General features: G+C 47.3%; 1 protein-coding gene across 3 annotated transcripts in view; it reads left to right on the top strand.

The window, feature by feature from the left end:
- The window catches only part of IGF2BP3 (insulin like growth factor 2 mRNA binding protein 3), a 135,915-nt gene that overhangs the window by 36,827 nt on the left and 82,386 nt on the right, over positions 1–16,702 (top strand). For all 3 annotated transcript variants that reach the window (XM_051852815.2, XM_051852814.2, XM_051852816.2), the window contains exon 3: positions 9,681–9,729. In XM_051852815.2, the coding sequence (XP_051708775.1) occupies positions 9,681–9,729 (49 nt within the window). The remainder of the gene's footprint in view (positions 1–9,680; positions 9,730–16,702) is intronic.

Raw genomic sequence — 16,702 nt, 5'->3', positions numbered from 1 at the left:
GCTGGCCTGGAAGAGGGGCAACCGGGAAAGAATCTGGCGCCCTGACTGGGACTAGAACCCGGTGTGCCGGCGTCGCTAGGTGGAGGATTAGTCTATTGAGCCGCAGCGCCGGCCTCGTTGTCTAACTCTTTCAAACAAAGAACATGCATGCTGAGTTGGACTCTGTCCCTTGGTCTGTTTTCTGTTCTCATGCTTAGGGATGTGAGATGGTATTCTGCATACATGGTGATGAGAAGGTATATAATATCAGAAGACAAGATACCTCTATTCTGCTGAAGGGGGAAGAACATAGATGCAAAACCATGGAGATTTGGGGAGTGGGGACGAGGAAGAATCACCTAAGATTCTCTACTAGAACTGTGATGTTCAGTGGCTTTGTTCCTTATGGGCCTTTTAAGCATTTATGTATCTATTTGAAAGGTAGGGTGATGGGAGATGGGAACAGATACTGTTCTCCCATTTCCTGGTTCACTCCCCAAATGCCAGCAACAGCCAGGATTAGGCCAGGCAGAAGCCAGGAGCCAGGAACCTCATCCAGGTCTCCCACATGGGTGTCAGGGGCCCACGTTCCTGGGCTATCAGAACAACCAGGACTCATCCAGCACTCTGATATGGGATGCCGATATCCCAAGCAGAGGCTTCACCAGCTGTGCCACAGTGATTAAGCAATGTTGAATAATTGCCTGATATGAGCAGTCAGTCTGCTGATCTCTGCTGAGTCTACACCAGTGAATAAGACTCACCCTGTTGACCAGACCTCTGTGTGTGTGTGTGTGTGTGTGTGTGTGTGTGTGTGTGTTCCCCTGTACCGCCTTCGCTTAGGAGGTCTGTGTTTGGGCCCTGGAATCTGCATTTTAAACAAGCCCCCTTGGTGATTCTAAAGTTAGGTGGTCTTTTTTTTTTTTTAAAGATTTCTTTTTTCTTTTTCTTTTTCTTTTTCTTTTTTTTTTTTTTTTTTGACAGGCAGAATGGACAGTGAGAGAGAGAGAGAGAGAGAGAGAGAGAAAGGTCTTCCTTTGCCGTTGGTTCACCCTCCAATGGCCACGGCCGGCACGCTGCGGCCGGCACATCGCGCTGATCTGCAGGCAGGAGCCAGGTACTTATCCTGGTCTCCCATGGGGTGCAGGGCCCAAGCACTTGGGCCATCCTCCACTGTACTCCCTGGCCACAGCAGAGAGCTGGCCTGGAAGAGGGGCAACTGGGACAGAATCCGGTGCCCCTACCGGGACTAGAACCTGGTGCGCCGGTGCTGCAAGGCGGAAGATTAGCCTAGTGAGCCGCGGCGCCGGCTAAAGTTAGGTGGTCTTCATACCATACTTGGAATGACTTCTCTTTACAGTTGAAGGAGCAACTGTCTCCCTCTCCCCTTCACCCAGTGTTCAGGTCACTAGGATCTGACATCCTTCCAATAACTGTGGTAACTATGAAGCATCTTTAAGGAGTTCTTGGAAAATGCGTGTTATGAAGGAGCTGGCACTGGCACAGCGGGTTAAACCGCCACCTGCAACGTTGGCATTCCATGTGGGCACCTGCTTGAGTCCTGGCTGCTCTACTTCTGACCCAGCTCCCTGCTAATGCACCTGGGAAATCAGCAGAAGGTAGCCCAGGTCCCTGGGCCCTTGTACCCATGTGGGAGACCTGGATGAAGCTCCTGGTCTTGGTCTAGCCCACCCTTGGCTGTTGGAGCAATTTGGGGAGTTAACCAGTGGATGGAAGATCTCTGTTTCTCTCTGTAATTCTGCCTTTCAAATATAAATCTTTGTTGAAAAAAGTTGTGAATTTCAAGATTTTTTTTCACCAAAATGGGCTTAGCTTTTAGTTCCATTTTCTGTGAACTTTTGGAAGGACCACTGTATGATTTTCTTTGGAGCACCGGTGCCCCTCTGTCAATCAAATGGGTGGGATTCAGTCTTTCACAGCCTGTTGGATTCGTAAATCTCAGAGTTGCTGTCTCCTTTCCATTTTTACTGACAGTTTGTTAAGCCTGACCAAGAATGTTTATTCTGTTCGACTGCAATTTTGGGAGCAGGATTGGGGCAGGGCACTGGTGTTACAGGGACTGAATTGGCTTCTCCTAGTTCATTCTGATGTATTACAGACTGGAACCATAGCATATTTTCTCCTTAATAGTAAAGTTTATCTTGTAAAACAAAAATCTCAAACTGGAAATTGCACATGCTTCTTCCAGAGTTTTGGTGATATTTCTCTTCTTTATTTCTGTTGGTGTTGGTGTTTTGTTTTGTGTATACACTCCACACTCCTTCCCCTGCATGGAATAGTCTTATTGTGGTAGGACACAATTTAAATGAAATTATATTCCACGTTCTGGTTTTGAAATGTGAGGGTTTTTTTAGTGAACGGTGGCACTGACTGTGTGTCCTCATTAAGTATTCTTTCATGTTTCAGTGTCTGAGATTTTTGGTCTCTGTCATCTATTGAATCCTTTTTATCTGGCCCCCTAGGTTTTTCCTGGCTTTCCCTGTTTACAGATTTGCAGTGATGTCTTGCAGCATGTGACAGCTTTTCCTAGAGAGAATCCTTGAGTTCGAGGGTTTGGCGATGCTGCCAGGACTTTGGTGAAGCAAAGTTGACAATGAGGACTTGAAATGTGAGACTGGGTGAATTCCCCAGGTGTGTACCCTGTTAGAATTGTGTGTTTGAGGAAGGTTGGCTTTTGAAAGATCTGATTTTTAACTGTATGAATAAAGAAAGGGTAAGTATAATTACAATACAACAATATCAAATTTAGCCAAGCTGAGCAAATTCCTCTTTGGGTGAAGGTAGAGTTAATTTGACACAGCTAGGTGGTACAGAGCGCCACCAAGTGGCTGGTGGAGAGGCCGTGCTCTGAGTGCACCTGGCTTCATTTTGTGTTTGAAAATGACCTGTCTGAATGTGGACCTTGTGTCATGATCCTTTGCATAAAATAAGGCAGTGAGGAGTATCTTAGAAATTAGACTTGGTTTCCTCTTGCTATCTGCTGTTGGCATTAGCAGTGTCAGATTATGATCTAAATCTCATTATCTTTTAAAGCGGGAAAGCGGTGATTCCCACTTTGTGTAACCCTTAGTAGGAAGGGGTTGAGGCAGCCTTTTGGGAGAAACAAGTTCAGGGTGCACAGGTGGTTTGGGCAGAAATTTGAATGCACTGGCGTTGGGACAGCACAGGTGCTGGGTGCCTGTGCACCTGGCTGCGTAGGATTGGGAGGCAGTAGCTGAGCTTTCTGCACAGGTGCTTGCTTTTTGCCTCCTTTCTTAGTATTATAACCTCGTCCTCCTCCACGTAATGTCTTTTTTTGTTTTGTTTTGTTTTGATAGGCAGAGTGGACAGTGAGAGAGAGAGAGAGAGACAGAGAGAAAGGTCTTCCTTCACCCTCCAATGGCCGCTACGGCTGGCACGCTGAGGCTGGCGCACCGTGCTGATCTGAAGCCGGGAGCCAGGTGCTTCTCCTGGTCTCCCATGCAGGTGCAGGGCCCAAGGACCTGGGCCATCCTCCACTGCCTTCCCGGGCCATAGCAGAGAGCTGGCCTGGAAGAGGGGCAACCAGGACAGAATCCGGCGCCCCGACTGGGACTAGAACCCGGTGTGCCGGCACCGCAAGGCGGAGGATTAGTCTATTGAGCCGTGGCACCAGCCCCACGTAATGTCTTTAAACATTTTTTTTAAGATTTTATTTATTTGAAAGGCAGAGATGAGTGGGGAGGGTTTTTAATCTGTTGGTTCACTGCCCAAATGGTTGCATCAGCCAGGGCTGGGCCAGGCTGAAGCCAGGAGCTTCATTTGGGTCTTCCATGTGGGTGCTGGGGGCCAAGTGCTTGGGCCCTACTTCAGCTGTTTTCCCTGGCACATTAGCAGGGAGCTGGATTGGAAGTGGAGCAGCCGGGACTCAAATCAGCGTCCATATGGGATGCCGGCACAGCAGGTGGAGGCTCAGCCTTCTATGCCACAGCGCTGGACCCTTCTTTAAAACATTTTTTAAAGTTTAATTGAAGGGAGCGAGACACAGAGATCTGTCTCCCATCCACTGGTTCACTCCTCAAATGCCTACAATGACCGGGGCTGGACCAAACTGAAGCCAAGAGCCCAGAATTCCATCTGAGTCACCCATGTGCATGGTAGGAATTCATTCACTTGAGCCATCATCCACTTAGGATTGCATTAGCACTAAGCTGAATTGGAAGTGGGATAGCTGGCACTCAAACCAAGCACTTTGATATGGACGTAGGTGTCCCAGCTGATGACTTAACCTGCTACAACACAACACCCGCAGCTCACTTGATTATGATGTTGATTTAAGGTATGTGGATTATGATTAGTGTCAAAGGCAAGGGGTAAAGTGAGACTTTTGCTCAGGATTAGCATATCTTGTGACTTTCATGTGTGATCTGTGCTGTTTTCTGAAGTTGTTGATATGATTAAGCTTACTGGTTGAATCTTAAGTGAAATTAGGCAGAATATAATGTAGTTTCAGGGTAGACGTTGAAAGACGGGTGTTCAGCACAGCGGTGTAGATATAGCTTGGTATGCCCACATCCCTTAGTGGAATGCCACAGTCCAAGTCTTGGTTCCACTTCTGGTTTCGGCTTCCTGCGGGTGTATACGCTGGGTGGCAGCAGGTGACAGCCCAAGTAGTTGGGTCCCTGCTGCCCATTAAGTTCCCCATCTCCTGGCTTTGGCCTGGCCTAGCCCTGGCTGTTGTGGGCATTTGGGGAGTGAACCAGCAGAGAGAAGATTTCTGTCACTGCAACTTTTAGATAAATACATAAATTTTCAAAAAAATGCTGATATTCATAAGTAATAGCATTAGATTTTTTTTTCCTTTGAGAATTTTATTTCTTTGAAAGGCAGAGTAACAGAGGGAGAGACAGATTTTTTATCCACTGGTTCACTCCCCAAATGGCCTCAACACTCAGGGCTGGATCAGGCTGAAACCAGAGCCAAGAACACCATCTGGGTCCCCCAGAAGGGAGGAAGAATCCAAGTGTGGAAGTCAGCATCCATTGCCTTCACAGGTGCTTTAGCAGGAAGGTGGTTCAGAAGCAGAGTAGCTCAGACTTGATCGATTATCTGAAGGCTTAACCTGTGGTAACACAATGCCTGCCCTAAAACCTATTTTTCAAAATTGGGCATGATAATTGCATTCTGATGGGGGTTGCAGGGGACTTGAGGTATGTTGCTCTGATTATTTGAGGTGGATTCATAGATGCTTTATGTTCTCATTAAAAATATGCCATTTAATATGAAATTCAGTGTAGTAAATAATTATTAAAAATGACACAAAGCTTTAGAGTACAGGATTGGGTGGCAGGGGCTCAAGTGTTTGGGACATCTTCTGCCTTCTCAGGTGCATTGGCAGGGATCTGGGTTGCAAGTGAAGCATGTTAGGACTTGAATTGGTGCTCATATGGGATGCCAGCATTGCTGAGCCACAACACCAGCCTCAGTGTTTTCTTTAAGATTTATTTTAATTTTTTTTAATTGTAAAGGCAGAGAAAGAGCATGTGTGCTTCCATCTGCTGGTTCAAATCCCAGATGACTGCAGCTGTTGGAGCTCAGCCAGGCTGAGGCCAGAAGCCAGGAATTGCATCCTGGTCTCCCAGGTGGGTGGCAGGGGCTCGAGTACTTGGCGTTGGTCACTGCTTTCCCAGGGGCATTAGGAGGAAACTGTGTTGGAAGCAGAACTGGCACCTCAATGTGGGGTGTTGCCATTGTTAGTGGCGGCTTTACCCAGTTGGCCACGATGCCAGCTCCTGAGTAATAGGGTTTTAATTGTGTACACTTAAATGATAAGTCCAGCTGAGTTGGTAGACTGGAGTTGGTGTCTCTGGGCTGGGTGATTACATTTCTTGCCTTGGTTCCGTGTCGTGTTGAACTGTGTGACTCTTGTACTGATAAGAGTGAAGCACGGTGTTAGCGGGTGATGTAAAACTGCACACAAAGTTAAAGGTGAGTTACTGAGCAGATAGGAAAGAACAGTCCTAGAAGGCAGAACACTTGATGTAAGTAATTCTGATGTTTGTCTGAAGTGAAACTTGAGAGAATCAGATAATGGAAACTGGAAAGCCATTTAAGGAAAATAATGACTCAGAAATAACTTTGGATAAGTGAATGGGTGCAGAAAGTCCACAAGAAAACATGTGTAATGGGTGACTCTTCATCTCCAAAAGATGTGAGAGCCCTGTGGAGTGGCTTTTTGTTTTTTAAGATTTATTTGTTTATTTGAAAGAGCTGCAGAGAGGCAGAGGCAGTGAGAGAGAGAGAGAGAGAGAGAGAGAGAGAGAGAGAGGTCTTGCGTCTGCTGGTTCACTTCCGAATTGGCCACAATGGTCAGAGCCATGCCGATCCGAAGCCAGGAGTCAGGAGCTTCTTCTGGGTCTCCTACGCTGGTGCAGGCCAAGGACTTGGGCCATCTTCCACTGCCTTCCCAGGCCATAGCAGAAAGCTGGGTCAGAAGTGGAGCAGCTGGGACTTGAACCGGCACCCACATGGAATGCCGGCACTGCAGGCGGCGGCCTTACCCGCTGCGCCACAGTGCCAGCCCCTGCAGCGGCCGTGTGTGAGGTGAACAGTGACTTGCTGCTGGGCTGGAGCTCTGCATGTGCATTTACCCGTGCAGCTTTGGGAAGCTGACTCCGCCGCGCTGAATGAGTCCAGTGGAGATGAATACTTGGCATTTAATGCTGGGGTGCTGCTACCCCTTACTATGTCAGATGCTTGATCACAACAGATGAGTGCTTGCATATGAGTAGAAAATAATTCCCACCTCCTTGGTTACCCAGGGTAAGTATTTATGTAGTGTGAGTGAACTTTTCTGCTATATATTAGCTGACGCAATATATAGCAGTTCCGAAACCGATGTATTAGAAATGTTTTGCTAGGGTGTATTTTCAATGCTTTTATAGAAAATATAAGATTATACAAGGGGCACTGTGATGTAGCAGGTAAAGCCTCTGCCTGCGGCACTGGCATCCTATATGGACGCCAGTTCAAGTCCCAGATGCTCCATTTCCAAGCCAGCTGTCTGCTGATGCACTTAGGAATGCTGCAGAAGATGGCCCAGGTGCTTGGGCCCCTGTGCCCGCTTCAGAGAGCCGGAAAAAGCTCCTGGCTTCAGCCTGGCCCAGCCCTGGTCGTTGCGGCCATTTGGGGAGTGAACCAGAAGATGGAAGTGCTTTGCCTGCCCCCCCCTTCTCTCTGTCTTTCAAATAAATAAGTCTTAAAAAAACAATTTATACAAAAGCAGAGTAGTAGTACCTGTTCTGCAGCTTTACCAATTAAGCACACATGAGTTATTTTTACTTTTTAAAGCATCTATCTTCATCTACTTGAAGAACAAAGTGACACAGAGAGGGGGAGAGAGCTTTCGTTCTTTGACTACATCCCAAAGTGCCTGCAATAGCCAAAACTGGGAAAGGCTGAAGCCAGGAGTCTGGAAATCCATCCCAGTCTTACATGGTTGGCAAGGACCCACATACTTGAGCCATCACCTGCTACCTCCCAGGCACATTAGCAGGAAGCTGGCTCAGTAGCTGGGATTTGAACTGCCACTCTGATAAGGGATACAGGCATCTTGCCTGTTGGCTTAACCCACTGCACCACAACACTCACCCACATGAGTTATTTTAAAACAAATCCCAGACAAGTATTTCATCTGCCAATTTCAAGTAGTTGATATTTAGAAATGTTTCCCCTTAAGTTGATAATTTCCCACCATTTCTTTGGTGTATGTTGCGGGTGATGGTGCTTCATTTTGTTGCCATAAAAACAATGCAAAAATGCTTCTCCCCTCCCACCTCCATTCTGTAACTGCAGACGGGGGTGTGCCTGTGTTTGGTGAACCTGGGAGAGTTGGCAGGGGTGGCGTTGCTTGTTCTTGTTCTGGGGGAAGAGAAAAGGCGAAGCAGTAGTCTCTAAGCCTGGCTCTCAGCGGGTCTTCTGCTGTAGGGCTTCAGTCTCACGGGTCCTGTGACCTGGAAAGAGAAAGAGTTCTGTAGTTGTAACATAGAACTCAAGTGATTTAATTGCTTTGCTTGATGTCAAGCTCAGTTGCCAGTTGTGCTGTTGCTGCTAGCCAGTTGACCATAAATTCCTTTTCCTTCTAAAGGGAGTGAGTGGGCTGTGGCATCTATGGTTCAGCCTTGCCTCATTAATGTGTGGTTGTGGTATTCATCTTTCTCCCCCCCCACATATCTCTAGGGTCTTCAGAAGGTTCATGGGCAATGTGTGTTATGAAAGGCTACAGATGACTTTTTATCTTTTATTTTATTTTAAGATTTATTGATTTATTTGAGAGAGTTGGAGAGATTGATCTTCTGTCCCCTGGTTCACTCCCCAAATGGGCTGCAACAGCCAAGGCTGGGCCAGGAGCCAGGAGGTTTGTCTAGGTATCCCACATGGATGCAGGGGCCATCCTCCGCTGCTTTTCCCAAGTACATTCGCGGGGAATTGGATCAGAAGTGTAGCCCGGATCTTGAAGTAGCGACTATATGGAATGCCAGTATTGAACTTTCTGAAGTTTTCCATGAACTTTCTGAAGTATCTAAGTGTGCTTTCTTGTTACTTATTTATAAGGCAGAACAGTAGGGAGAGGGAAAGATGGAGTCAGAGACATCTTCTGCCCGCCTGTTCACTCCCCAGATGCCTGCAACTGCCAGGGCTCAGCCAGGCCAAAACCAAGAACCAGGAACTCCATTTCGGTCCCCTACATGGGTGGTAGGGGCCCAAGCACTTGGAACATCACCTGCTCCCTTGGCAGGGACATTAGCAGGAAACTGGATCAGAAGTGGAGCAGCCAGGACTCGAACTGACGCTGCAGTTAGGGGATGCTGGCATCGCTAGTGGAAGCTTAAGCCTGCTGTGCCACAACACTGTCCCGTTTCTGTAATTCTTCCTATGCAGAGGACTCCTGGCAGTGTGAAACCCAATGGACCTTTTCGTAGGGTGTTTTAAAATGCATAAAATACAGAGGCTTTTAAAGGAAACTAGTCATTTTGAAATACAGTTGGAGAAATTTTCAAACTCAGTGATATGTGCTTCATCTTACAAGTTGTAGCATCACAACAGAATCTCACAGTAATGAGTGTAGATGATATTTAAAGATCTGCAACCATGCAGTGTGCCATGAAAATATGTGATTTCTGTTGATGTAAGAGTTACAAGTGCTGCAGTTCTGTGGTTTATTGCCAGCAGCCATCATTGAAGAGTGTTAGAATTCACATAGGGGATAGTAAAACAAATATGTGATATTCCTCACCCCCATCCCAATTAGGAGGGCCCTGAATTCTATCCGTGGACCCTTTGGCAGTGATCTTGGAGTGAGAACATCTGGACCAAGGCTTTGTTTATGTCCTGGGACACTTAATTCGAGGCAAAAGGGTCTGAACTTTGAATACAGTCATCAGATGAAATGTTTTTCAAACATTCTATCTGCCAGTTTTAGTGACTTTTAAAATATGTCATGACAGTCCAGTAATGCTGGATCTCCAAATGGTCTCCATGTGCATCTTGAGATTGAATTTCTTTATTTTTCCTTCTTTGGCTGCATTTTTCTTATTATAGATTGGTTTGTAATGAATATGAAGTTAGCACTTCAAGTGATTTCTGAACCTCCATGTTGCCTTTACTGTCATTTGCTTTTGTATTTTTTTTTTTCTTAAACCATAATTTTAATTCTTCTGCAGGATTCGGAAACTTCAGATACGAAATATCCCGCCTCACTTACAGTGGGAGGTAAGCATTTCTGTGTTTAAACCTCTGAGTTTCTAAGCCTGTTGCTGTCATTTTGTGCAAAGGTCTTCCTCCTTCCCTCGCCTCTTGGGTGTGCTGCAACACAGAATCCTCTCTCTTCCACCTGTGTCTGCTGTGGGTTTTTCTTGGTAAGGGTACAATATATCCTTTTTAAAGTCTGCTCTTGAGATACTGAAAAGCTGAAAGAACCGGGTAGTCCTGCTTATTCAACCCCATCCTGACTGAATGTTGATCTGAATTCTTTCTGGTGAGTTTGGTAACTACATTTAAATATGAAATTCCCTCTTTGGCAGATCTTCTGAATGACAAATGCCTCTACTGCTTTATGTGTAAACTGTGAGCAGCTTCCCTCTGCTCGGGTGGTGGTACTGCATTGATTGTGTGTAAGCACACATGTAGCACGATTGAATAGCGTGGGTCATCAGTGTGCAAATGCAAAATAATGATATCATGGTAAGAATCTGAGACCCCGTAGTGGAAGAGAGAAAAGAAATGGACTGTTCCAGACGATGGAGCCGGAAAGTTCTCCAAGTCTGACTTGAATTATGGAAAGTTCTCAGCAGTTACGTGTTTCTCATGTAAAAATCAAGAGTAACAGGCTTTGTGTGTTTTCAGGTTAGTCTTCTCAAATCAAATGGCCCTGTATCAGAACCCTTGTCAACACGCAGTGTGGTTTACAGGGTTCCTTGGTCTGATTCCCCGAGGTCCCTTGCTTGGTCATATTGTTTGCAGAATATTTTATGAAGCTTTTATCTTCAGAATAACACTATTGATTTGACTATTTGCAGGAAGCAATTGGTTTTTGGTATATGCTGGGTATTTTTCTAGTTATATATTAAAAATATACTTGGTACATGGAAATGGGGACTTGCAAGATTAAACTTTACACATTTTCCTATTTTAGATGAACATTTGTTTAGTGGGTTCAGTAGCTTGGAAAGTGGGTTCCCATGTATTGAGATTCCTAGTCTGATCCCTCCCTTCCTCCCTCCTTTTTATTTATTTAAATTTATTTGACAGGTAGTTACAGACAGTGACAGAGAGAAAGGTCTTCTGTTGGTTCACTTCCCAAATGGCCGCTACGGCCGGTGCCGCACCAGGAGCCAGGTGCTTCTTCCTGGTCTCCCATGCGGGTGCAGGGGCCCAAGCACTTGGGCCATCCTCCACTGCCCTCCCAGGCCACAGCAGAGAGCTGGACTGGAAGAGGAGCAACCGGGACTAGAACCTGGCGCCCAAATGGGATGCCGGCGCTGCAGACGGAGAATTAACCAAATGAGCCACGGCGCTGGCCCCCCTCCCTCCTTTTTAAAGATTTACTTATTTATTTGAAACTCAGAGTTAGAGGGAGTCAGACACAGTGAGATTGATCCTCTGTCTGCTGGTTCACTCCTCAAGTGGCAACAATAGCTAGAGCTAAGCCAGGCCAAAACCAGGAGCCAGGAACCAAGGAGCTTCTTCCAGGTCTCCCACATGGGTGCCAGGGGCCAAGCACTTGGGCCATTTTCTATTACTTTTCCCAGTCCATTAGCAGAGAGCTGGATTGGAGTTGAAGCAGCTGGGACGTGAACTGGTACCCCTATGGGATGCTGATGTCCCGGCGGCAGCTTTACCTGCCTACGCTACAATGTTGGTCCTGATCCCTTTATTTAAAAAAAAAAAAAAATGTTTTAAATGATTTACTTATTTATTTGAAAGTTAGTGATAGGGAGAGAGTGAGCGATCTACCTGCTGGTTCTTTCCCCAAATAGCTGCAATGTTCAAGGCTATCCCAAGCTAAAGCCAGGGGTCAGGAACTCCATCTGGGTCTCACACATGGGTGGCAGGGTCCCAAGTACTTGGACTGTCTTTCACTGCTTTCCCAGGCTTGTAGTCAGGGAACTGGATCAGAGGTGGAGCATCCAGGACTCAAGCTGGTACTACAATAAAGGATGCTGGTGTTACAAGCAGCATCTTAGTGACAGAGCCAGCTGTCCACCCACACCCAGTTTATTAAGCTAATTATTTATTTGAAAGGCACAGCGATAGAAATAGAGAAACAGAGATCAAGACATTGAGACAGAGAGACATCTTCCTTTGGCTGGTATACTCGTCAGACATCTGAAACAGTTGGAGCTGGACCAGGCAAAGGCCAAGACCAAGGAATTCTTTCCAGGTTTCCTATGTGGGTGGCGAAAATGCCAGAACTTGGGCCATCATCTGCTGTCTCCCAGGTGAATTAGCAGGAAGCTGGAGCAGAAGTGGAGGTGGAACTCCATCCCGGGAGATCCAACATGAGATGCTGGCATCCCAAGTGGTGGCTTACCCTGCCGTGCCACATTGCCCACCCTGATCCCATTATTATTATTATTATTATTATTATTATTATTATTATTAAAGATTTACTGAGAGACAGATCTTCCATCTGGTTCACTCCCCAGATGGCCACAACGGCCTGGGCTTGGCCAGGACAATGCCAGGAACTTCTTTCTGGGTCTCCCACATTTGTGGCAGGGGCCCAAACACTTGGGCTGTCTTCTGTTGCTTTTCTAACGCTGCTAGCCCAGAGTTGGATTGGAAGTGGAGTAGCCAGTTCACAAATCAGCCCCCTGTGGAATGCTGGTGTAACAGGCAACAGCTTTACCTGCCATGCCACAGCGCCAACTGCTGATTCCATTTTTTAAAGATGAGCACTGTTAAAAAATAAAATCTAGTATAATATAGCTTTCAGTGAAAAATAGATTGTAGCAATCAATTTTAAGTAAGCAAACTATTAGACTATTAGCATGTGTTATAGGATAAAGGCAGAATTTTCTTATTAAGATTCATTCATTTATTTATTTGAATGACAGAGTTACAGAGAGGCAGAGAGAGGTCTTCCTTAGTTCACTCCCCAGTTGGCCATAATGGCCCAAGCTGTGCTGATCTGAAGCCAGGAGCTTCTTCCAGGTCTCCCATGTGGGTGCTTTCCCAGGCCATAGCAGAGAGCTGGATTGGAAGTGGAGCAACTGGGCTTTGAAACCAACACCCATATGGGATGTCAGCACTGTAGACAGCAGCTTCACCCACTATGCCAGAGTGCTGCCCCTTTAATTTATTTTTTGAAAAAATTTATTTATTTGAATTACAGAGAGACAGAGAGCAAGAGAGAGAAATCTTGCATCTGCTGGTTCACTCTCCAAATGGCTGCAGTGGCTGGAGCTGGGCCGATCTGAAGCCAGGAACCAGGAGCTTCCTCCAGGTCTCCCATGCAGGTGCAGGGGCCCAGGGACTTGGGCCATCTTCCACTGCTTTCCCAGGTCATAACAGAGAGCTGGATGAGAAGTGGAGTAGCTGGGACTCGAACCATTGCCCATGTGGGATGTTGGCACTGCAGGCGGTGGCTTTACCTGCTATACCACAGTGCTGGCCTTGTAATTTTTTATTTTTAATATTGAAAAATTTGGGACACAGAGATGGAGCTTGTGTCTGCTAGTTTACTTCTCAAATGCCCTCAACAGCTGGGGCTTGGCTGAAGCCAAAGTTGGGAGCTAAGAAGGCAATCCAGGTCCCATGTGAGTGTCAGGAACCCAGTCATTGAGCCATCACCATTGCCTCCTAGGATTTAAATGAGCAGGATGCTGGAACTGGAAGCAGGGCCAGGACTTGAAAGAAGGCACACTGATTGATAGGGGATGCAGGTGCCTTAACTAGTAGGCCAAATGCACACCCTCAAAGTTTCCTTTCAAGTCATTCATACTATCTCTTCGAATGTGGTTTCTCACATGTCTCATTGATTGCATTTTACTTCTTTCTGAGTAAAATCTAATGTGATTAATGAAAAAGTATATATAGCTTTGTTTGCCATGTACAATTTTTTCTTGACTGTATTTCATTTACCCTCTTCATGGTTTCTGTGGTAACACCATGTTGGTGATTCTATCTCCACATTTAGATGGGTGGATATTTGCACACAAGATTAAAAGAATGCAGTAAGAACACACTGATTTGTAAGAATCTTGGAACCAGACTGTTCTTCACCTTTAATACTCCCTTAAAAATTTTTTTTTTTTAAAGATTTTATTTGAGAGGCAGAATTACAGACAGAGGGAGAGAGACAGATCTTCCATCTGCTGGTTCACTCCCCAAATGATCACAATGCCTGGAGCTGGGCCAATCTGAAGCCAGGAGCCTCTTCTGGGTCTATGGAGCAGGTGCAGGGGCTCAAGGACTTAGGCCGTCTTCCGCTGCTTTTCCAGGCCATTAGCAGGGAACTGGATCGAAAGTAGAGCAGTTGGGATTTGAACCTGCGCCTAAATGGGATGTCGGTGCCACATGGCAGAGGTTTAGCCAGCCCCTCTCTTTTAAAAATTTGAGTAATTGACATATTGATTGATGAAGACTTAATTATTGAGGGTCTGGGAGGAGTAGGATGAGCTGTTGGATGTTTTCTATTATTATTTTTTTAAGATATATTATTTGAAAGAGTTACACAGAGAAGGAGAGGCAGAGAGAGAGGGAGATCTTCCATCTACTCGTTCGCTCCCCAATTGGCCGAGCTGAGCCAATCCGAAGCCAGGAGCAAGAGCTTCTTCCAGGTCTCCACGGGTGCATGGACCCAAGCATTGGGCCATCTTCTACTGCTTTCCCAGCCATAGCAGAGAGCTGGATAGGAAGTGGAGCAGGCGAGACTTGAACTGGCGCCCATATGGGATGCTGGCACTGCAGGCGGTGGCTTTACCGGCTACACCACAGTGCCGGCCTCTGGGTGTTTTTTTGAACACATACCATGACCACTGTTTTTGATTTCTCCTTGGAGAGGGCACTGTATCTGTCTTTCCCTGTGCATGTGCTGAGTGACGCTGGCTTTTCTTGTGACAAAGCCTCACTGTAGACAGTGGTAATCATGCACTTAAGTCACAGATTCTTGTTACAGTGGAAGAGCTGGGCTCTGAATCTGCCGATTCGTCTGAGGCACTGACAGTGCAGTGACAGACATGCTGTGCCTCGTGACGTGGAGTGCCACGGATGAAGTGTTCTTGTCCATGCAGTAGAGGCTGGGCTGGATTCCGTTTCCATCTGTGAGTTCATCAGTGACATGAGAGACAGAGGGACAAACTCGGCGATGCCGTGGAGGAACAGCCAGGTCCAGACTGTGGGATGTTGCCCACGACAGATGATGCTGTTTAACTTAGCAGGCAGCAACATAGACAAAGCGAAGGGGAGTGGTCATAGGGTAAGTCACGAAGATTACAGAAAAGCAAGCTCATGCCTGTAGGTCATTCATTCATAAACAGTGGCAGTCGTCCTGAAAAGGAGCATGGAATACTGAGAAGAGCCTTCTACTTGCTTAATTTTTTTAAAAAAACATGGCATACTTTGGGATCAGACTTGGAATTATATACCAGCTCAACTACTTTTCTGTCTATTTATGTGAGAGACAAAAAGAAACACACACAGAATTCTCATCCACTCGTTCATTCCCCAGATGCCTGCAATGGCTGGGGTTGGGCCAGGCTGAAGCCAGGAGCCAGGAACCCAGTCAGTCTCCCGTACGGGTTTCAGGGACTCCAGTACTTGAACCATTACCCACCACCTCCCAGGGCGTGTACCTTAGCAGGAAGCCAGAGTCGGGCAATGGAATTAGGACAGAAACCCAGTGCTGACAGGGGATGTGGGCATCCCAATCAGGGGTTGAAGCACTAGGCCAGATGTGCCTGCTGCAAGACCTTCTAGTTGTATGAATTCACAGTCCCTGGACAGGTGTTTAAAATGCTTGAGCCCCATTCTCATTTCTAGCATGGGCAAGATGGGAGTACTCACCTCATGTGGTGGTTTTGGACACCAGGTGGATTTATGCATGCTGCGTCCACAAGGCTGTGCTTGGGACATGGCAATTGCACAGAACGCTCTGGCTGCAGTGCCGGTGCTTGGCCCAGTCACGTCCAGCGGGGGCCCCGGGAAGCCCCGAGGTGAGCAGGCGGTGTCCAGCTGGAGGAGCCCACGGGTGCTGGAGGGCTGAAGGGATGAGAAGGGGACATGAGAGTGGTGACCGTGGGGAGCTGCCACTGTCCTGCTGGCTGGGAGGTCAGAAGGAAGAGGGCGTCGTGTTCAGATGCTGGGAGCCCAGCCCTGAGTAGCTGGGGCTCGGGTCTCTGAGCAGTGCCAGCTCTTGACTGGTGCCTGGGAAGCCGGGAAGAAGGAGGCTCTGAGCAGGAAGGGATGAAGCCACCTGCTGGTGTGGTGGGGCAGGTATGAGCGGCTCCCCATCCCCACTCCCCACCGCTCCCCAACTCCCTCTCGTGCCTTGTGTTGGCTGGGGGAGGGGGCAGGATAAGGCACAGTCCAGCACTACAAGGCTGAGAAGTGGATTTGGAATCGAGAGCTTAATATCCAGCCAAATTCTTACCCCAGGAAGTGAAAAACAGTCGCCTTTCCCTTCTGTCACTCATCTTGTCTGTTCTGCCAGTCATCCTGTCGTCTGGTTTTTGTGAGGTCATGGACAGAGGGACAGAATCTGAGCCCCTGTGGCAGAAACACTTTGAGGTGATGGCACAGAGGCATTTTACAAGACCTGTAACAGAGTTGCTACTTTGACTCTGCCATAGTAGCTTTGTCCTTCGGCTTACTGTTGGCCGGCCTCGTACCACGCTCTACCCCCGATGAGGAGGTCCGGGCAGAGTGGGTGGCGTGCTGTGTGTGCCCAGCAGGGGTTAAGTGGTTTCCAGTCTTTGCATTGTGGATGATGATAGCGCACTTCTGGACCCAGGATCATGGGGGACGGGATAGGAGGAAGCAGTCCTGCTGCTGGAGAAGGAAGTAGACGTGATTCCACCAGAAACGCAGACTGGGAGGGAAGCAGGAGGAGGCAGCAGTTTCCGGACTGCCTCCTTGCCCAGGGCGTTGAAGAGATTTGGTGTGAATGGACCTGGGTGGGGCCGGGCCGGGGCTTCTCTGCAGACCCAGTCCTGATGGCTGCCGGGCACCTCGAGGTTGAGGG

Source organism: Oryctolagus cuniculus, chromosome 16 (genome assembly GCF_964237555.1).
Source record: "Oryctolagus cuniculus chromosome 16, mOryCun1.1, whole genome shotgun sequence".
Classification (NCBI taxonomy): Eukaryota; Metazoa; Chordata; class Mammalia; order Lagomorpha; family Leporidae; genus Oryctolagus; species Oryctolagus cuniculus.
The sequence above is the reverse complement of the archived record's forward strand: the minus strand, read 5'-3'. Positions and strand labels throughout refer to the sequence as shown.